At 37.7% G+C, this 23,536-nt stretch overlaps 1 protein-coding gene across 2 annotated transcripts in view; it reads left to right on the forward strand.

Moving 5' to 3' along the window:
- Positions 1-23,536, forward strand: part of gnal2 (guanine nucleotide binding protein (G protein), alpha activating activity polypeptide, olfactory type 2) — a 128,549-nt gene that overhangs the window by 60,801 nt on the left and 44,212 nt on the right. For both annotated transcript variants that reach the window (XM_066719141.1, XM_066719143.1), the window contains exon 5: positions 21,637-21,734. In XM_066719141.1, the coding sequence (XP_066575238.1) occupies positions 21,637-21,734 (98 nt within the window). The remainder of the gene's footprint in view (positions 1-21,636; positions 21,735-23,536) is intronic.

Genomic DNA, 23,536 nt, shown 5'->3' on the forward strand with positions numbered 1-23,536 from the left:
ATGCACATCTGCTTTGCACACAACAGAGCTACATTTTGTGCAAGACTTATCTAAAAAAGTATCCTTTTCAATAGCAAATTATGGTAGTAAGTCATGGCAAATAGTCATGAATGGAGATGTGACTAATTAGCATAGGAAACCATAGAAATGATAAGGAGATCCGCAGTTCATCAATTTTAAGTATGTATTCTGAATTTCTTTGAATCAACGGCTCATACTGGGGCATGACTTGCATAAGTGAAGCATATGCAGATTGGCATGTAGATACTCACTGGACACCACTTCGGTTACATTCCAGGTACAACTATAGCAGTTTATCTCATGATCAGCATGTCTCACAGACAGTAAAAAGCAAACAAACAGCATACTCTCTGTACCTGACCTTTACTAAGTCTTATTAGACTTAGACAAGAAATACATCAATGAGTTACTTTACTGAAATTATAGAATTTTTAACCTGATTTAACTTACATCAAATTAAGTATGTCTGGATGTGTATACCTTGCAACTGGGTTTCCTAGTGCTATAATGAAGATTGTGTTAATGACCTCAGTGGATAGAGTGCTGTAGGGGACATGGTTTAAGGGTTCAAGTAGCTGCTTGATGTCATTGTTAACTATGAGCTGTTGACAGCAGTATAAGACTTTATTCATTTTGACCCATATGATTCTGTAAGTGTCCTGCAAGATCCTTGAATGGCAATTGGGGGACAAATGTGTAGATCACAGCTTGATTTCCCAGCCATATAGATCTATGTTTGTCGTAGATGAAACATGGTGAGGGTAACATGCGCATTCACATAAGTGCTACACAGCTACTCATGCAGATCAGCAATGTGAAAGTGCTTACCACTTTGAGAGTTCAGTGCGCAATTGTGTACTGATAGCTGGCTGTGCAGTAAAAGAGAGCACACCCGTGATACCTGAAATGCATAGCTGGCAGGACAGATTGCATAGCTGGCAGGACAGATTGCATAGCCTGCCACTTAGTTCCTGTGAGGACATATTTGAGAACCTTTTGGTTAAAATGATGCAAGGCCTGGCCCATGGTAGACATGGCCCATGGTGGCCCCTTCTCCATCAGGTCTGAGTTCCGGTCACTAGGGCACTGTGTGACAGAACACACAATGCAGCATGACTGCAACAGCAGCTGCAGCAGGCCAGACGTGTCCACAGGAACATGAACTATGAGGAATTGTCTACATGCTGCAGATCTGAGAACCTGTCAATCATGCAGTGGGTAAGACAACATCATTGAAGAGTGGTGATCCAGTTCTCACATCTAATGCTCTCAGATAAATCACCATGCATACTACAGCTGGCACATCAGAGCACATTATCAGCCTATTACACTGGTTCCTTATGATGCAACCCATCACTAAGCACATGGGTTAGTAGTGCCATGGGGTGACATCACATAGAAAGCACATCTAAAACTTGGTTATGCAATTTTCTCCATCAAACATCAGAATTAAACCATGAATACATTCAGACATTACACAAGTGGAATCGATTACTTTAATTGGGCCTAACAGTTTCAGCCAGTAATTAATTAGTTTAAAGTTGTTGTTTTTTTTTATAAGATGGCATGATTTGTATGTTTTTTCATGTTGTAAAATGGAAGACAATTGTTTTCCCAAGAGTTCCATTACAAGAAAAGATTAAATACATGCTTCATTTAATTTACTCACATCTGCACTTTCAAAGTTTGCAGAAATTGCAGTATTAAAGTACGGAGATACGTCTTTGTTCCAGAATTTGGTTGAGACAGAAGACTTTCAGTGACATTAACTTACAGTACTCTTTTTTTTATAAATGTAATCATTCATACTTATTAATATTTTTTTCTATTTTTAAAATAGTTAGTCTTGTGATTTTCTCGATTTTTTTGTATGCTCATGCTCATGATTATGAAGGAAAACGCACTAGACCTTTCTGACATGTTTATAGTCCAAATAGCAGTTTTAGCATCAGGACCAGAATCTCTGTAGTTTTGTCACTGCTGAGTCTCACTGGAATGAGTGAGAGCCCTCTGCTGTATTGCATTGCACCAGGAGGTGCTTATACCGACACTAACATTTGTTATAGCCTAAATTAGAAAAAATAACACACACAAAAGTACAACAGGAAATATCCCATCTTTTCCAAACGGTGATTTTATTGTTCTGGAAATATATGTATTTTTTTTAATTCAATTCAATCCATTTCCATTTGGCAAATGTAAGGTTGCTCGGTTGTAACTGAACTGGTTTTGTATCAATGACCCAGCTATGGAGCCACAATAAAGTAGCCTAACCCAGTATTTCTCAATCTTTTTTGGCCCACAGACCACTTGGCCTATGCAAACGTATCCGCAGGCCACCCTGCCACTCACCCCTGGTGACAAAACACATTCGCTTCTCTAAATACCAGTAATACAAAATAATTCATATTACTGGAACATATTTATTTATTAGTTTCATTATTTTTAATGCTGCTGTACATTTATTCATTTATTTGGAGGGGCATTTAGATCTTATCCTACAATAACCCTAAAACCACCACTGCACTGACATTTTATTTGATCAGTGTGGTTAACTTAATTTAAAATATCATTAGAAAATATCATATGTAATCATTAGTTAAATATTAATTAATGTCTCAAACAAATGGTATACACATGGTCATATTTTTCCAGATCAATCTACATTTGCATTAGCAATGGACCATGGACCGATGGTGGTGCGGGAGCACACTGAAAATCACAGGCCTCGCCAATTTTTACTGCATGTTCCTTAACTTGTTCTCAGAGCAGCCTTACTTTAAACTGTTAAGTTCATATTGTACAAAATAATATACAGGGGATATCCCTGTAATGTTTTCTATTTTCATGAATAACAAACAAAATATTACCTTCACTGATATTAGTGCTTATTATAAAGGACGTTTGTGATAAATAAATTGAATGTATAACACACGAGCTGATATTAATCTCTTGCAGTATCTGGGGTTGTGATGATCTGTTTGTAAAATGGATAGAGCTTTTCTATCATCATATACACTCACCTAAAGGATTATTAGGAACACCATACTAATACTGTGTTTGACCCCCTTTCGCCTTCAGAACTGCCTTAATTCTACGTGGCATTGATTCAACAAGGTGCTGAAAGCATTCTTTAGAAATGTTGGCCCATATCGATAGGATAGCATCTTGCAGTTGATGGAGATTTGTGGGATGCACATCCAGGGCACGAAGCTCCCGTTCCACCACATCCCAAAGATGCTCTATTGGGTTGAGATCTGGTGACTGTGGGGGCCAGTTTAGTACAGTGAACTCATTGTCATGTTCAAGAAACCAATTTGAAATGATTCGACCTTTGTGACATGGTGCATTATCCTGCTGGAAGTAGCCATCAGAGGATGGGTACATGGTGGTCATAAAGGGATGGACATGGTCAGAAACAATGCTCAGGTAGGCCGTGGCATTTAAACGATGCCCAATTGGCACTAAGGGGCCTAAAGTGTGCCAAGAAAACATCCCCCACACCATTACACCACCACCACCAGCCTGCACAGTGGTAACAAGGCATGATGGATCCATGTTCTCATTCTGTTTACGCCAAATTCTGACTCAACAGAAATCGAGACTCATCAGACCATGCAACATTTTTCCAGTCTTCAACTGTCCAATTTTGGTGAGCTTGTGCAAATTGTAGCCTCTTTTTCCTATTTGTAGTGGAGATGAGTGGTACCCGGTGGGGTCTTCTGCTGTTGTAGCCCATCCGCCTCAAGGTTGTACGTGTTGTGGCTTCACAAATGCTTTGCTGCATACCTCGGTTGTAACGAGTGGTTATTTCAGTCAACGTTGCTCTTCTATCAGCTTGAATCAGTCGGCCCATTCTCCTCTGACCTCTAGCATCAACAAGGCATTTTCGCCCACAGGACTGCCGCATACTGGATGTTTTTCCCTTTTCACACCATTCTTTGTAAACCCTAGAAATGGTTGTGCGTGAAAATCCCAGTAACTGAGCAGATTGTGAAATACTCAGACCGGCCCGTCTGGCACCAACAACCATGCCACGCTCAAAATTGCTTAAATCACCTTTCTTTCCCATTCACACATTCAGTTTGGAGTTCAGGAGATTGTCTTGACCAGGACCACACCCCTAAATGCATTGAAGCAACTGCCATGTGATTGGTTGGTTAGATAATTGCATTAATGAGAAATTGAACAGGTGTTCCTAATAATCCTTTAGGTGAGTGTATATGTCCTCTTCTGAGTAGGAAGTGTGGGAATATGTACTCATAACAAATCGTTTTTTTAAAACAGTTAGGATTACCACTGCAACACCACATCATTGGTCATTAAAAGGACATATTTCTGAAAAGAAAAACAAAACTACATTTTATTTCTTTTCTAAAAGAATAGAAAAAGGCTGCTGCTTCTCTTGATGTTTTCTAAGTGCAGCGACAAATTCTCCTGGTATCACTTTTTACCTAGATATTTTGATACATCTACCCTACGGAGTGCTGCTTCATTAATGAAGTAAATGCTAATTGTGCATTCGGGGACTTCTATTGTTTTGAAGTAAACCATATATGTATTAGGAGGTGATAGACAAATTACTTAATATATCAAGCAGTCACAGTTTTATTGTCACAAACAAGGACAATTAGATGGAGGGGGGGTAGCAGAAGGTTGTTTTGATAGTGCTCCGCTGTTACTCCGAATTGTTGTTTTGTAGGAAGAGTACAATAATGTTATGAAGAAAAGAAGAGGTTTGCATTAAAGTGGAATTTCTGTTTGTTTTAATTTAATTTTTGTGATTTCATTACATGAAAGCTTATACAGTTGGTTAAGAAAATCTTATGCAAATGATTCTATAACATTTCAGTAGCCACTTGAAAAATCTCCAGTGTCTGCACTAATTTATTGTGGGCACACAAGGAAAACATGTTTTGGCAGATTGTGACAGCCTGCTGGAGCGAGCCCAATATGAAGGCGTTTTAAGCAGAGAAAAAAGAAACCTGTCTTCAAGGACCACCTTCGAGACCAGTAAAATGTGGTCTCTGTAGACAGGTGTATTAAAAGCAGGCTTTTCCATATCCCTGATCCAAATCTTGTACGGTTGTGGGAGGAGTCTTTGCCTTTCTTTTCCGTGTGTGCTTTGCTGTCATTGCCATATGTTCAAAAAGAAGGAACTCCAATACCTTATGACTTGAACTTCATATAACATTTTAGTTGAGCATACTACCTTTGTTCGTAAAGTGTGTCTGTTGTTTATGGTACAGGCTTGTAATGCAGGCATAAAAGACCAAATCTTCTTAGCACAGGGCAAGGGGAGAGAGCAAATACTTTATGCATTACACACGTTAAACCCTGATGCCTTACTTACAGAATCTGCTGAGATTTAATCAATCTGTAGCCAAAACAGTAGGTTTTGTGTTTGTTTTTCAGAAAGGTGGATTCTAAGATGCAATGTTTGACACATACCTTTTATTGTTGAAAATTGTTTGTGAAAAGACTAGTGCTGTATGTCACACTAGTTCTGCTGTATGCAATACATTATCGATTATGGCCTTGATTTTATGAATGTGACAATAAATATTGCTCTGTAAGCCGTTTCATTACCTTATGTAGTGTTTCTGATAGTCCTGATTTTCAGTAAGTATGGTATAGGACTAAATAACCCTCTGTTGAATGTGGTGTATAATTTCAGTACTACCTTCACGTTTATTATTAGGGCATAATGGCAATAAATGTAACATTTTTAATTAACTTTATGAACAATATGCGTAATATATTTTATTATTTCTTTTTATTAAGAAAAATATCTTAGCAATTCAATGCTGTTAGAAAATCAAGATGATTTATTTCAGCCTACTAAAAGTCTTTAAATCATGTAGGGATACCAACCATTTTATTTTGGAAGGGAGATGAGATCCTGAGTCTATCTCTAACCTAAGTATTTGTGTGTGTGTGTGTGTATATATATATATATATATATATATATATATATATATATTTTTAGCAGATTTGTTGTTTTATTAATAACTTGAAATACACACTGATAAACCTTTTGAGTTGTGAAATGAACCATCTGAGTATGTCAACTGAACAGAGATGACTAAGATTCTTTATGTTGCTTGTGATGTTATTTTTTTAATCTCTACTCTATGCCTGAAAGCCAACAGAACCTGGCCATACATGCTGGTATCTGATTAGTTACTTTACACTCCAAATACATGCTTTTGTAAAGTGCACAGACATGTTATACATGCGTCTGCCACAGTTTTCAGTTGTCCTGCGGTACATTGAGGGCACATTGTGTGAAAGTACGCAAAGCAAGAACAAGTTGGTATGGCTTTTGTTCAGTGGCTGTTCTAGAGGTTCAGCCTAAACTAGAGCCAAATCAAACCTCAAAGTTAGGTGGGGGGGGGGCAATAACCCGATACAGTTTTCATAAAAATTGATTTTTACTTGTCCTTTCATGCAGAAGACAATACACTACTGCACACAGAAATTAAAGCAACCTCTTTTTTTAACTCCAGGTTTGGGTAGGCTTATTGTTTTTACAACAATCCTCATGAAAAGGCCTAACTGTTCTTCTCTTATATGCAAGCAGTTGAAATCTCCTGGTGTGTATGTGTGTGTGAGGAGGCAGTCTATATTTGTGGCTGCTAAAGTTTTGTAAGAATAAATTGGCTATGGGAATAAATGAAAGCAGGCTCTCCCAGTTTTGTACATCTCCATTGTCCTGTCACAGAACAAGATAAAGGCCATCCCTCATGTATGAGTAAGGGATTTAAATAACTGCGGTTAGACTGAGAAGGGTGCCAAGGAAGGCTTTACTTTGTCATCACACAGTGCCAGTGCAACCTACAGCATGGCAACAGCATGATAATTCACAGATTAATATGAACAGGGAGGGATTGTGTTATTATATCCACAGATTAGGTGAGTCTTACTGAATATTAATTAACCTGTGATTACTATGGTTTTGAATAGTTTACTCTTTAACAGTGCCTCCCCATCAATTGATTGATTATGAATGGCAAACTCACAATAACTGGTTTGTTGAGTTCTGTTATACTGTAATCCAAGGTAGCAAAGTGGAAAATGCAATTCATTCTTCTCCTAGCCCAGAGCACAACCTTGCTGATTCTGAACATACGTCCCCTCGTTCAGCAGAGTAAGTAGTGCGCTACCAGGTGTGGGTGTGGCCTCCTCGGTGCCATAGTGAGAGTCTTACTTAAGGTCTATTGTGCATCTTGAGGACTCTGACCCTTTTTGGAGTTGAGACATCTTAACTATTGTTTCCACTCTGGAAAGAAGTGTTCTTCCTGGGAAGCACTCCTAGGTTCTCTTGGGCATTTTGGGAAAATTAAGGAAATTCCAGGTACAGATTCAGTTGAGTCCCACAAATTAGCTATAAATCGAGAAAATACCCACAGACAGGCATCATAATCAGTGTCACCGATGCCATGCAGAAGGTGTTCCTGGGATCTGGTTCTAACGGGCACGTGACATATAGTCACACTGAGTATTCTGGTCCTTGTGTCCCTGTTAGTCTTGTGTGTGTGTGTGTGTTTGTGTTTGTGTGCACGCGCATGGTGTTGAGGGCATTGGGCAACATCACAGCCATCTCTGTCCAAGAGAGTGATGCTAGTGGTGTTTATAGGTCATGATGGCATTCCTTGGTGTCTCAAGTGAAGGGAAGCCAATACTCTATGTACTAAAAGAAACAGGACATTGTATACTGATACACATGGTCGCATAGCAATGTGTGCCTTTTTTTTTTTTTTTTTTTTTTTTCCAAACTTAATAATATTTAACAAGACAAATTGTAATATAGTTGGAATTTTATGAGACCAATTTCGTTTTTTAGGGCACAGGTATTGCAATATTTATGACATGAAATGTACAGGGTACCATGTGTAGATTATATGCAATTACATGTGTAGCTGTACATGCTAATACATCATGCTAAAGAGAACACTGTTTTACATTAACAGTGCTGTCCCAGGCCAATACCGCAGAAGATATTCAGTCTGTGTATGTATGTATGTGTATATATATGTATATATATATATATATATATATATATATATATGTATATATATATATATATATATATATATATATATGTATGTATATATATATATGTATATGTATATATATATATGTATATGTATATATATATATATGTATATATACATACAGTGAGGGAAAAAAGTATTTCATCCCCTGCTGATTTTGTACGTTTGCCCACTGATAAAGAAATGATTAGTCTATAATTTTAATGGTAGTTGTATTTTAACAGTGAGAGACAGAATAACAGCAAAAAAATCCAGAAAAACACATTTCAAAAAAGTTATAAACTGATTTGCATGTTAATGAGGGAAATAAATATTTGATCCCCTATCAATTAGCAAGATTTCTGGCTCCCAGGTGTCTTTTATACAAGTAACGAGCTGAGATTAGGAGCACTCTCTTAAAGGGAGTGCTCCTAATCTCAGCTCGTTATCAGTATAAAAGACACCTGTCCACAGAAGCAATCAATCAATCAGATTCCAAACTCTCCACCATGGCCAAGACCAAAGAGCTGTCCAAGGATGTCAGGGACAAGATTGTAGACCTACACAAGGCTGGAATGGGCTACAAGACCATCGCCAAGCAGCTTGGTGAGAAGGTGACAACAGTTGGTGCGATTATTCGCAAATGGAAGAAACACAAAATAACTGTCAGTCTCCCTCGGTCTGGGGCTCCATGCAAGATCTCACCTCGTGGAGTTTCAATGATCATGAGAACGGTGAGGAATCAGCCCAGAACTACACGGGAGGATCTTGTTAATGATCTCAAGGCAGCTGGGACCATAGTCACCAAGAAAACAATTGGTAACACACTACGCCGTGAAGGACTGAAATCCTGCAGCGCCCGCAAGGTCCCCCTGCTCAAGAAAGCACATGTACAGACCCGTCTGAAGTTTGCCAATGAACATCTGAATGATTCAGAGGAGAACTGAGTGAAAGTGTTGTGGTCAGATGAGACCAAAATCGAGCTCTTTGGCATCAACTCAACTCGCCATGTTTGGAGGAGGAGGAATGACCCCAAGAACACCATCCCCACCGTCAAACATGGAGTTGGAAACATCATGCTTTGGGGGTGTTTTTCTGCTAAGGGGACAGGACAACTGCACCGCATCAAAGGGACGATGGATGGGGCCATGTACCGTCAAATCTTGGGTGAGAACCTCCTTCCCTCAGCCAGGGCATTGAAAATGGGTCGTGGATGGGTATTCCAGCATGGCAATGACCCAAAACACACAGCCAAGGCAACAAAGGAGTGGCTCAAGAAGAAGCACATTAAGGTCCTGCAGTGGCCTAGCCAGTCTCCAGACCTTAATCCCATAGAAAATCTGTGGAGGGAGCTGAAGGTTCGAGTTGCCAAACGTCAGCCTCGAAACCTTAATGACTTGGAGAGGATCTGCAAAGAGGAGTGGGACAAAATCCCTCCTGAGATGTGTGCAAACCTGGTGGCCAACTACAAGAAACGTCTGACCTCTGTGATTGCCAACAAGGGTTTTGCCACCAAGTACTAAGTCGAAGGGGTCAAATACTTATTTCCCTCATTAACATGCAAATAAATGTATAACTTTTTTGAAATGCGTTTTTCTGGATTTTTTTGTTGTTATTCTGTATCTCACTGTTAAAATACACCTACCATTAAAATTATAGACTGATCATTTCTTTGTCAGTGGGCAAACGTACAGAATCAGCAGGGGATCAAATGCTTTTTTCCCCCCCTGTATGTATGTATATATCATTTTTTATTTTTAAATCAGTGACTACAGAATAATAATAATAAAACAGGACTAATGATGAGGATAGCATAATTGTATTTCTGTGTTTTATATATAACGATGGCCGTGTACCATCCCCGTCTACTGCAGTAAGTCCCAGGACAGATGTTTTTGACATCTTCCATGCAGTGTCCTCTCCCCTGCACTTAGCTGGTTAGTCATTTCAGAACAATGAGCAGCATGTAGACATTGGCAGAAAAGCCGGTCACCAGAAATACTCTTATAACTACAGTGTCGAACCAGGTCACACTTTTCACTTAATCTCTGTATACTAAATTGACTTGATGTTCAGGGTTTAGCCCAAAAATAGATTTTTATTTTTTTAATTGGAACAACAACCAAGATGATTTCTAAATACTTTAAGCTTAAATGACCATGTCCTAATTAGGTATCTAAACAGGACTCAAGATAGAGCTTCAGCTTTATCTGTTTTAGGTCGTTCTTTTCTTAAGTTTTATTGGGTGCTGACTGAGGGTTAATGAATAAGGAATATGTGTTACTTAAACAGCCTAAGAACAGTAATGCATGTTGTCTAGCTAGGACGCGCGCTGATAATGTTCATTGTGTAAGGGTTTCATAAGCCCCTCGTTTTAACCCTTGATCACGGATTCCCTTCATCTGTGTTCCTAGAATGCCCTTTGGCCTTCTCCAAGTCTTTTACTGGAATGTTTAGGAAGGCGTTGCTTTAAGAGTAAAAGATAACTGTCTCAGCAGGGCGTCTAGACAACTATGGCTTTCATCGAAGTTTTATGGAATAGTTCATCTACAAAATGCTGGTGAAGGCCTGAATTACTTTGGGAAGGTGAAGCCAGAAACCTTGGTTATGACTTGCAGGATGGTCTGGTCTGTTACACTGGACTAGTATATTCAAGTTAAATAAAGTGCTGTTTTGTTTTTGTTGTTTTTACAACTTCTGAGTTCTTCCATACACTGCGTGACTTATTTAATGCCTTTTCTTGTATGGGGGCACTGACGTTAGTGATCAGCAAAGCTGGGAGTTCAGTATTGTATGACGAGTTCCTGATGGGGTTTATTGTGAGTAGCAGACCTGGCAAAGAGGTGATGGTGAGGTGAAAACCAGCACAGTACCCCTATTTAAATTTGGCTGTTGTTCTTTGTGGTATTATATCAAAATAGAGTGTCACACCCCAGAGATGGTTACCCTATTGTTGCTAAAACCAAAAATAATAGCTGGAAGTAACTATGCTCTGTTCATGAATGAAAGAATGGGCAGATGGTTCCATATATGAGGGGAAGAACAGAAGATGAAAATTGCAACGTCTTCTGTTATGTTTGTATATAAGAAAAAGTTGTTGTTTCTTATTGACAGCAATACTATTCTAGAGCTCTTTGATATCAGACAGTAAAGGACCATTGTGTTTCTAGGTTATTAACAGAACAAGGCTTAGCCTATGTCTTTTTCCCACTGAATACAGCTCTATCATTTTGGCCTGCTATAAGTCAGTGATTCCCAGGACTGCTTCTACTAGTCTGAATTTTCCTACTTTCCATTTGTTATTTTTAACGAGAACAGATCACTGTTCTAGATTTATGTATCATCTTAATCACAACATTAGTGAATGCTTTGCTTTCCCGTATTTGTAATTCTACCCAAGAATAAGAAATATCTTTATTCGTTACTACATGGCCTGGAAATTCTTGCGAACTGCGGAACCGCAGCGGAAGAATACATTATAATTGTCTCTTTTTGGCAGGGGTCTTGCTTATAGTCTCTTACTAGAAGATATGAGAATATCAGATTAATAGCACAACATTCTATGTAATATTGTCCTTTGTATATTCAGTCCATGATTCCATGTTTACATATACTGCTCACAGTCTTTCCAGCAAATGACAATGTGATTGAAATAATCATAAAAGTGTTGTTTTGTGTTGCAAGTCACATTCACATTGTGCCCGGCAGTTGAAAGGTCCCTTCGTGTGGAGTGTGTGGCATGCCAATGTCTACGTCCATCTGACGCCATCATGTTGCTTTCATTCCAAACACATTCGAATGATTAGAATGCAAGTAACGGCAAGCCTGTGATGCATGTGAAGTCAAGATAGTTGGCAGTGAAAAAGACAAAACTAAAGAATATATAACAGATTTGAACTTCAATGGATGAAATGTCTAATCCTGTTTTTGATACCGTAATGTTTGATAATTTAATGCACTGCTTGATTCTGTATACTGTAAGAGGGTGTTTATTTTAATATTATCAGTTTAGGCAATGAAGGTCATGACCAGTGGGCCTAAAGCAGGGCATTTGCTGCACTCCATCATGTTGTGAATAAATAGTCAATGATTTAAGAGAATTTGTGTGATTCAGGTTATGCACACTGTTTGCGTATTCATATTAGAGAAATACTATCCTTTATTCTCCATTTGCTTTCAAATATGGAAGAAAAACTAATAACTGCATTAAAATTACTCGCCCAGGGAAAGTACTTTAACATTCTGAATCAACCCCTTTGTCTCTGTATTATGACTACAGTGAAAACTGTTTAAACATCTAGGTCTAGATTAGGCATAGGATTCAAAGCTACACTAAAAAAAATGTTTTTTGTTTTAAATTATTTTTAGTTTCAGGGTGGAAAGTCAATGGACATGTATTCCAGGGAATTGTTTACTTGGTGGCAAAGATAGAAACAGGATTAAGCCTATATATTATGTATATAGATAGATGTGGAACTAACATTTGTAACATGAATGAAGTAATGCTCAATAATAATAATGATAATACAAATAACAATCATAATCCTTATAATTATAATTACTCTATTAATAATACTTGAATAACTACCATACCTGGAGAGTCTGTAGTAGCATCTTATTATTGTGCTTTAAGTGTTAATCAACCACCTTCTGAATAGATCCCAGTCTCCTGATTTATCTAACAGGGATGTTTGTTCTGGAGCAGCTCTTGAGAGATTTGTGTATCTGTAGTGAATTATAATGTATAAAAATATTTTAAAAATTATAATGTTGTAATGAACAAGATGTAGCATTTATTTTCTCATGTAAAAAACACATTGCTTACTCTGTAGGACAAATTGGTTCAAACAAAGCTTTGGAAAAGGTCCTAAAATACATTTGTTTAAATTACAGAGCAGACCATACTATCAGTGCCTTTTGCCAGTGGCTTCAGCAGTTTATTCTGTTTGTCCTGGAAAGTAGAGAGAGCTCACGCCTGCACTGTTTGAAATGACGTGAAGGGCCTCTGAGCTGTGAACACCAGAACACTTCCATTTCAGTAGCCTGTTGTGTATTTGTTATTATATATAAAATATGTGTCCTTGTACAAGTCACATTTCTACGCTGTAAGAATGAAACATAAACAAGTTATCCAATTTAGTCTACAGCAGAGCATGCATGTGATATGTTTGGTTCTGTATACAGTTAGAGGCTGTAAGACATGTATTAACTTTTCCTTGTGGTCAACAATTGTGATTGAGATGTACACTCACCTAAAGGATTATTAGGAATACCTGTTCAAATTCTCATTAATGCAATTATCTAACCAACCAATCACATGGCAGTTGCTTCAATGCATTTAGGGGTGTGGTCCTGGTCAAGACAATCTCCTGAACTCCAAACTGAATGTCTGAATGGGAAAGAAAGGTGATTTAAGCAATTTTGAGCGTGGCATGGTTGTTGGTGCCAGACGGGCCGGTCTGAGTATTTCACAATCTGCTCAGTTACTGGGATTTTCACGCACAACCATTTCTAGGGTTTACAAAGAATGGTGTGAAAAGGGGAAAACATCCAGTATGCGGCAGTCCTGTGGGCGAAAATGCCTTGTTGATGCTAGAGGTCAGAGGAGAATGGGCCGACTGATTCAAGCTGATAGAAGAGCAACTTTGACTGAAATAACCACTCGTTACAACCGAGGTATGCAGCAAAGCATTTGTGAAGCCACAACACATACAACCTTGAGGCGGATGGGCTACAACAGCAGAAGACCCCACCGGGTACCACTCATCTCCACTACAAATAGGAAAAAGAGGCTACAATTTGCACAAGCTCACCAAAATTGGACAGTTGAAGACTGGAAAAATGTTGCCTGGTCTGATGAGTCTCGATTTCTGAAGTCAGAATTTGGCGTAAACAGAATGAGAAAATGGATCCATCATGCCTTGTTACCACTGTGCAGGCTGGTGGTGGTGGTGTAATGGTGTGGGGGATGTTTTCTTGGCACACTTTAGGCCCCTTAGTGCCAATTGGGCATCGTTTAAATGCCACGGCTTCCCTGAGCATTGTTTCTGACCATGTCCATCCCTTTATGACCACCATGTACCCATCCTTTGATGGCTACTTCCAGCAGGATAATGCACCATGTCACAAAGGTCGAATCATTTCAAATTGGTTTCTTGAATATGACAATGAGTTCACTGTACTAAACTGGCCCCCACAGTCACCAGATCTCAACCCAATAGAGTATCTTGTGGTGGAACGGGAGCTTCATGCCCTGGATGTGCATCCCACAAATCTCCATCAACTGCAAGATGCTATCCTATCAATATGGGCCAACATTTCTAAAGAATGCTTTCAGCACCTTGTTGAATCAATGCCACGTAGAATGAAGGCAGTTCTGAAGGCGAAAGGGGGTCAAACACAGTATTAGTATGGTGTTCCTAATAATCCTTTAGGTGAGTGTATATCACTATATTTAACTAAGGAAACGGTTTTGTGAAGTTCCTGTTAAACAAAAACAAAACATAAACAACAACAATTATACAATGTTTCTATGTATTTATTTAAACAGGTTAAGTTGATTCCTAATTCAAGTCTTCAGAAGATGCTCTCCAAGGCCTTCTACATTCCACACATGATTGCTTTGCTACGGTTATGAGCAACAAAGGAAGCCATTGTGCACATAAAATCATCTGATTCAATGTTGTGGTGTATAGGAAAAGGATGAAAAGATGTTTACTATATCTTGTCCTGTAAAACGTACTGCAGATAAAGACTATTTACCAAGTTCTTCAAGAACTGCTAAAGATTCTGAGTTGTTTTGAGTCAATTTACAGTATGCATGGCCAAATTAAAAGGATTTTCTTCATGTTAAATATGTGTCAACAGTAACTGAGCTAAGGGTAAAAACACTTGACATTTGAGTAGAAAATAGAAAATCTGTGTGTGCATGTTAAATTTTAGCATCATTAACACTTGGTACCATCTTGAAAGATTCAACCTAGCAGTATGTAAATGTATCCTTGTTCTTTATCTTTATCAAAATTACAAATTCATATGAAAGTATTCCATCCATTCATCTATCTTCATCAACCACTTCATCCTGTACAGGGCCATATTCCAATTAAATAAAATCCAGAATGACACAATCTTTTATTGTTCCCAACTTGGAATTGGATGTTCAGATGATGGTTTAGTTGGGAATCATAGTCAGAGATCAGAGTTTCAGATCAGAAGTTGCAGCTTCAATGATAGGGCACTGTAATGTATTGGTTGCATGCACATCCCTTCACGTGAATACAACTGGTGTTATATAAATTACACTTTTAGTTTTAGTTTTATTATTAATTAGAACCTTCAGTTTAATGTACAATAAACTAAGCAATTATTTAGCCTTCGTTTGAACGTTAGGTAAAAGAAGCCTAGCTTGTTGACCAAACATGTGTACCTGGGGGATTGTTATTTTCCTGTAACAATGATGAATATGCAATGCTGTGAAAGCGTTGCTATTGCAGCGTCAGTCTTCTGTGTGCTCTTTCCCACCTGTTTGTTTTGACAGAACCACAGGCTGGAGCAGCAGCAACAGGTTCCCAAGGTGGAGGAGTCTCCTGGGGAGAAGTGCTTATTGTGCCTCAGGGTTTGCCGGGAACAAACTGGGGCGCTGTCTGACATCATTGTGCCCGTTGGGGCGGCGTGTTTACCAAGCACCAAGACTGACTTTTGTCGGAGCTGATGCATTCCCAAAGCAGCCTCACTTGGGCTGACATTTGAAGGGATGTGTTAGGGGCACCTTTGGCTGGGGTTTCACGACAAGAGTTGACAGGAGCGTGGCTGTGGAGCAAGCTTGTTTATCCACTTATCAAAACGTTTTACTAATTATCCCTGTAATTGCACGATTAGCACACACACACAAACTTAAGCAGTGATATCCCCAGCGGGGGGCAAATGCTCTCTCGGGCTCCTGGTCTAATAATCCCAATGGCAGTGCTGATGTGCAAGGGGGGTGCGTTGTGCTCAGAGAGGTGTTGTTAACTTAAACCTTTGGGTGCTAAGGTGATCGTTTTAAAATTATAATTACACTTTTGCCATTACACTGGTACTAATGAAGGCTTTGATGAAGGTGCTGTTGGTAAATTAAAAGGCTCTAATGGTCTGTAGTTTGTTTTTGTATCACAAAGCGTGTCTCTTCGCTTCGTGTGAACCTTTACAATGGGGATTGTCAGAGATCCGAAAGCAATGGTCCCCGTCCCTTGCAATTCCCAGTGCTGTGGGCTTCAGTCTCATAGTAAGAATCTATCCAAGTCCTAAACTTTTCTAATTTATTAAGTTTTTTTCTTTAGAAGTAGATATGTAAAACAGTGCCAGTCACACTATAAATTATTTTCTTTTTCTGTTTGCTTCTGTTTACAGATTTACTTAACATCATCTTGCTTATCAGATGTATTCTGAAAGTTAGAAGTCACAAGATGATGAGAAATGTGTTTCTATCTTTAAAAGTTTACCTCCTCTGCAGTTAATCATTGAAACCCTTTAAAAAAGTAATACACATGTTTCTTATAATTTTATTTTCTGATATATATATGTAAGCAAGGCATTGTGCTGCATGTTAGCATTTTAAAAGAGTTTAACATTAAATCCATGCATTTACACGGGAGGTTAAACTGCAATATGGTGAAACGCAATGTCCATGTTCTAAAATAAAAGTTCTTTAGTCAACATGTATTATGAGCATTTCCTGTTCAGAAGATACAAAGTGCCTTGTGGCTCCACCTGTGTTGTAATGCTGGTTTTGTAACCACATTCTGTGCAGGAAGCCCAATAGACTTTTTTTTTTTTTTTTTTTTTTTTGCAATGTACTGGTGTTATTATTTCCCTGATGATATCAGGCTCTGACAACAAAAATGAACCGACTCAGCATAAAAAAACATTGATTGTGGAAATTCCTATGTGTCAGGAAATAATTACATGTTTTGTGATCTTAGGAAAACAACTTGTAGAAATGCTTGGTTCTCTGTTGGGGAGAGATGGTACCCCTATACTAAGCTTTCAGTGTCATGGGGGGGGCGGGGGCGGAGGACTGCTATAGTTCATCCTCCCTCTTAGTTCTCTTTACTTTATTTAGAACCCAGAGTTAATACTTCACTGAAAACTTGATCCTGTTTCACACAGAGAAAAGCTGTTCCACTTCATTACCCTGGAAGCTTAAGACACAACTGTTGTTCAAATATTGATAGTGAAAGACAGGCACTTCAAGTTGGACCGCAGCGGTGCCTTCTCTTGGTAGGAAAAAAATAAGAAACAAACAGTAGAAGGGGAAACACAATATGGCTGCTGCTTTTTAACAAAAAGACAGTGATACAAATGTAACAAGGCAGACGCAGTGACCGACGAGAAACAAAAGTAAATAACTGTGGTTTCTGAAAACACACAGGAAGTAAGGCTGATGAGTTTGAAGTGGTTTCTGGATTTGTTCGGGTGGTGCTGTTTATTTTCTCATGAATAGGAACTCTTACAACTAGCAGATACCATATCCAATGGCTCTGAATTATTGTTGTGATCTACACTTTTGGACATAGTTGTAATAAAAGCAATTGCATTTTCTGTACAATACTTAAATTTTGGAAATTCTGTAAAGAACAACTTTCATACATTTACGCAAGTGAAGAACAACGTAGAAATTTGAAATTAAAAGTCTGTGTTTAAATATGCCACACCTGCGTGTTATTTAAAATGGTGGTAGGAAATGAGGATGAGGTCAATGTAGGGACATTTTTAGGGTTAGCCTATATGTAATGGTGGGATAAGCTGCATTACCAAAATAAAGGTTTTATGTTCCAGTAATATTAATCATTTTGTATTACTGGAATTTAGAGATAAGCTAATGTGTTTTGTCTCCAGGGGTGTGGGGTGCTGGTTGGTTTGCTGAAATTTTTGCATTGGCTGAGTGGTCCAAAAAAGTCACTATTTGTATACATTCTTAAATAGTTTCATTTGAAAAAAATATTCAGAATAACTAACATCTACAAAGGGCATCTGTTGTTGATTAAACTATTCTGGGAATTAGGCCTATATATTTTAAGTATTTACTTTTATGTATAAAATATTATATTATGTATATATTATTTTGGGGTAAAAGTAATGTATGTTAAAAGTTATTTGCCCTTTTACTGTTATACATTTTAAAAATATATATTTACAGAAGAAATCCATTATAATGTTTTCTACACAAAGGTATTTAGTAAAGCTCTGGTATATTTTTTTTTGTTATGAGGAACCTGTGGCACCTTCACCCATTGCATCGTCACTGGGATTTGGATATTCCAGTCAGGAAATTACTACTCGTAACAGTGTTTTTTTAATTTTTTTCCTGGTATTTTGTCTCCCCCCCAACCCATCCCCCCAGATCTCTCTCATTCATACTAATGATGTCATTCTCTTATGCCGTTTGTTTGCACTAAAGCTTTTATTGTGTTGTTCTTCCTTTGGTCTGTTAATAAGGAAAATGTATTACTCATCAATCAGAGGAGCCTACAGAACCCCTCACCCTCTCTCCAGCATTTGGTTACTTCCTGCTTTGAAAAGGAGAACATCATAGTTAACCAGACAGCGTTTAGCATATGACAGTATTACCATTTCTTTTGGAGAGAGAGTTCAGTTTTCAACCATCTTGTCCAACTCACTTTCCTAATAGTCTGATTTTGTTATGATAAAAAGAAGCACACACACATATAAAGATAGATAAATAGAATGATTCTAAAAGGACAAATGTGATAAAGGAAAGGTGATTAAATCTGCTGACTTCCCTGTATGTGAGCTCATTATGGTACATACTCCTGTGTATGCTGTAATATAAGCAGCAACAATACACCTTTATTGCTTTTCTGATAGTTGTATTTCTAATGAGTGTCTCAAAGGACAACAGGTAATATCTCATCTGAGTTGCATCACATTTTTTTACAGCACTCTAATACTAATAAGTAAAGCATTCATTTTTGTATCTGTTCCTCAATAAGATATAGCAGATTCCATTTTGTTTTCACCAGCACATTGTTCTCAAAGCTGCTGCCAGGTATATGAACTGAGTTTTATCATCTGAGCATAACTGATTAAGTGAGTTCTTGGTATTGATCAAGCTTCTGTTTTGATTCCTAAATGAAATGTACCTATCAAGTAGCATACAGTCGTGTTGACACAACCCCATTCTGACAGTAAGACCTTCAGTAGTTTGGGCTTTACCTTTACATTTAAAAAGGTTAATAAAATTTGAATTCCTCTGCGTCAGCTCTCACTGACATTTCCTGGTGATGTAGTACAACAAGCCATATCACCCTTAGTCCTCCTCTGTACTCCCAAATACTGGCAGTATTTGGCCAGGTTGTACCATTCCTCTGCAATTTTGTGTTAGTCAGCTTGTGTGTGACTTCAGGGTCGTATAGCTCACTCATTGCCTCGGCCAGAGCCAGATGAGCCACTCTGAAAGCCCTTTCGGGACGTTTTAAGTGACTTTTACTTTTGAAAACACAGGAGTTTATACATTTAGTGAGGTGTAAAGAAAAAAAAATTCCAGGTAATTCAGGCTTTTGATTTGTAAATTAAATTGTCATTTTCTAAACTACTAGATAGGCTATATAGTTCTTAAAATGTATACCCAAACTTTGATACTAAGGATTGATAGTAATATATTGGCCAGACAAAGTTTAATTTCAAGTTCAATTTTTTTTTTTTTATTGGTAATGTTGTTTGCAAAAAAACTCAAAATCTGTTACCAGCTTTATACAACATTCATGTGTCCGTCTAATCTCCAATTAAGACTTATTTTAAATGTACGATACATACTGTATATTTTGTGAGGCAATTACATTATTATATGACTGCCGAGGCAAGTTTAATAGGAGCAAATACTGCTTCTTAACTATACCTATCTGAATTTTTCTGATTTTACAACCTAATAAAGTTTATTCATACAATACACCCTAAACTTCTCTGGCACTTTTACGGTGATTTCTTTGCAAAATAAATTAGTCAGAATCTTTATGAATAAATGCATTAAAAGTGTAGCTTTTTAATTTTATTTATTATGGTCTGAAAACACTACTTGTCCTGGGGGTCAAAAATAGACAAAGTCCTAGGTTATGTGTTAAATAATATGCGTACACGGACATTCTGTGATCACTTGCTTAATAATCAAAGAGCTACAATCGGCCTAAGGGTGCTTTTAAATGTGTCCGCTTTCTTAAAAATTATCGTTTGTCTTCTGCAATATCTACCCTAATTATGTAGTCCCAAGTGTTCCCTGTCATTGTAAAGCCTTGTTTTTCAGTAATGGCCCAGAAAACGCAATGGAGCTGCCAGAGTGTGGTGTTTACCTCTCTTAAGAACCAGCCCACAGTGTTTGCTTTACTTTTGTTGTTGTTAAATGGGAATTTCACCTGGGGAAAACAAAGTACCCTAAGGCAAACCCAATATGGCTCGCCACAAAGGACAAGAAGTGGAAAAACAATTATTTTTCAACATAACCGGGCGTGCTTCAGCTCATCGCTGTGTTTCATTTTATAGGCTACCTTGGGCTTCAGGTTGTGTGTGTTAGAAGCAGAGATTCTTGACACTTCAACATTTGTGATCTCAATAGTTGCTGGTTTATAAGAAAACTATAAGTCAAACCCACCACCACCCCTGTCCTAGCACAGTACAAATATAGCAAACACCCATATGAAACAATGTGTTTAAATAAATACATTTGATTTTATTTTGATTTCTTTTTGTGTAATATTGAACATTTTTTCCCATCTTTGTCTGACATTCTCTGCTTTTTTGTAGAGATAAATGTTCTATTTTATTTACCGAATTGCTTTGTAGTTGTACAGTATTTAGCAAAATGCTTTTGTAGTGTCAATTAAAAATAATGTATAGGTCCTACATGAGTTGAAAAACAGCAGTTATAGGCATGGAGGCCTTTGTACATACAGAACCAAATGAAACGTGCCATTTCATAAGAGACGTAGATTTCATATTTTTATTTTTAACTGCTGAATTATCCATATTTTTCATATTTTGTCAAGCACAACTTAATTCTAGGTGCTGTTACTACTTAGAGATCCAAAATGCCACATGTATATAATCATCAGTGTGTGTTTTCAGAGGGATGGTTTTTGACCACTCAAAAAGCTGACAATGGTCAGATTCTTCCTCCTAATGACTTAATTCCAGTGCCGCCGAACCCGTTTGCTCTGAGCTGGACACTCTGTGCCACAGTCCGTGTGGGACATAGCTTGTGTTCCAGCTGATCACCCCCAGGCACTGAGAGCCGTCACTCACCCTGTGGGGGGGCTCTGGCTCAGTGGATCAATTCAGCCACTTCCTAGTGTCTTCTCTGTTCCAATTACACGTCACACGTTAAATTTAAGTCAACAATGGCGTTGAAAACTGGGAAACAAAGTTAAAAACTATATTGTTTCTTTGTATTGAAGCTAGTCGTCTTTTTATTTTTAATGTATGCACTGTGGACAAAACATTAGACTAGCTTTGTTTTCAGGTTGTTGTTTTTTTGTACGCGTGTATGTGAATATGGTGATTCATCTTTTTCCTTTTCTTTTTTAAACAGGAATTCTTTGACCATGCGAAGAAGCTGTGGGATGATGAAGGAGTAAAAGCATGCTTTGAGAGGTCGAATGAGTATCAGCTCATTGACTGCGCTCAGTAGTAAGTACCTGGGGGTTTTAATTTTCTCCTCTGCGGTCACTAACTCCTGAGATGCATTATATTTGTTAAGATGACCCTGTTCATGTATGTAATGTGTACAGTAATGTGAGGGACAACTCACATATAGCTACAGTTATTCATTTGAATTGTATATATATTTAAACAAAGTAAAAATCATAAGTGTCGTCAGTTTGTCAATTTAATTTTTCATGAGCATTGTTTGATGCAGGGAAAAACAATTGAAGTTGAGTAAAGAATACGTAGCACTCTCAGATGTGTTCAGGTTGTAATACTGATCACTGAATTGCTGATATGAAAGCATTTAACACTCAATTTTGGTTTGGTTTCTGAAGTGTGCTGTAGTGTTATGCTCAAGTTACCATTCCCAGGGTACATACAGTAGCTGCCGTTCAGACCACACATGATATGGGCACAGTTCCTTACATGTGTCAAAACAGTGTACTGACTATATTGCATTGTATTTTGCTTCTCGAAATAAAATTGAATGTGCCTGTCAAAGTGTCCTCCCTCGTTTGAAATCATTTAAGGTATTTACCAAAGGGTTTCCAAGTGTCACAATGCTGTTTCAGTTAAACAGAGAGGCTAAATTAAATATTGAGTATAAAAACAATTTATGTTCAGACAAAGTATTTGTAAGATTTCATAGTGGAAAATTAAAGTAGTACATGACTGCCATTATGCATTTATCGTGTCGAAATCTATTCAAGGGCAACTCCATTTGTTGTATGGGACACGCAGATGGATTTTCTTCTCTTTGCAACATAGAGAATAACAGTAGTATTGCTACCCACTGTCTTTTTTAAGTTTGTCTAATACCTTACTGTACACTGCACCTTAATGTAATTAAAACTAAGAATATTTAGTTATTTATATGTTTCATTAGTTCATTTCCATGAATACTATACTGTCTTAGGTATCTATAAGTGACATTACCATAATCTTGTAGATTCATATTTTATGGAATTATTTAACATAGCTATTGTCCAGGTGTAACTTGGTCAGATTTAAGTGAAATATTATGTAGATGCACCATTTATTAGTCCAACCAATCAATAGCCAAAAGGAAAAAAAAAGAATAAGCATTTCAACAGGACCTAAATAATGATACAGTAACCCCTCCTCCAATACTCTCAAAATTAATTGCCGAAAGCAGAAAATTTGAATATGCGTGGTTCGCCTGACACACAACAGTATGTTATAATTCCGTCTTCATTGATGTTTTATTTTAATGAAGCAGTAATGATGGTGTTCTCTGTAGACAATTTAGAGCCTAAATTGTCTTGATTCAGTCTTTTAACAATAGATGACTCTGATATGCCCTGCGTCATGTGAGATATGTCCCATTAGACATAAGAAATGTAGTGGGCAAGCATTGAAATGTAATTTTGTAATCTGTGCTGATATTTATTTAATGACTTCAATTTCTAAATACTTCATTGTGTAGCTCTATCTAGTATATGCTTTGTTTTGAATTCAGAATACAGCACTCTAACACCTCCATGTTATATTAAGATAAAATGTACTGCTTTTCATTACTGATACAGAAAATAACTTGGAATTGTAATGTTTTTCCTGCAAAAGATAATGTTCCGCAAACACTTTTCTGAAAATCATGATGGATCCTGCAGTTTGTTTGATAAGAGCCCCGAAATAGCCCACGGACCAAAGCAATTAGGCATTTTGAAATTTTGAGTCCTCCAATAGGTTGATATTTCATATACATTTATATTAGGCATTATGAAAAAATATATACTTCTCAAGCACTGAGCCTGGACAGTCTT

Source organism: Amia ocellicauda, chromosome 2 (genome assembly GCF_036373705.1).
Source record: "Amia ocellicauda isolate fAmiCal2 chromosome 2, fAmiCal2.hap1, whole genome shotgun sequence".
Lineage (NCBI taxonomy): Eukaryota > Metazoa > Chordata > Actinopteri > Amiiformes > Amiidae > Amia > Amia ocellicauda.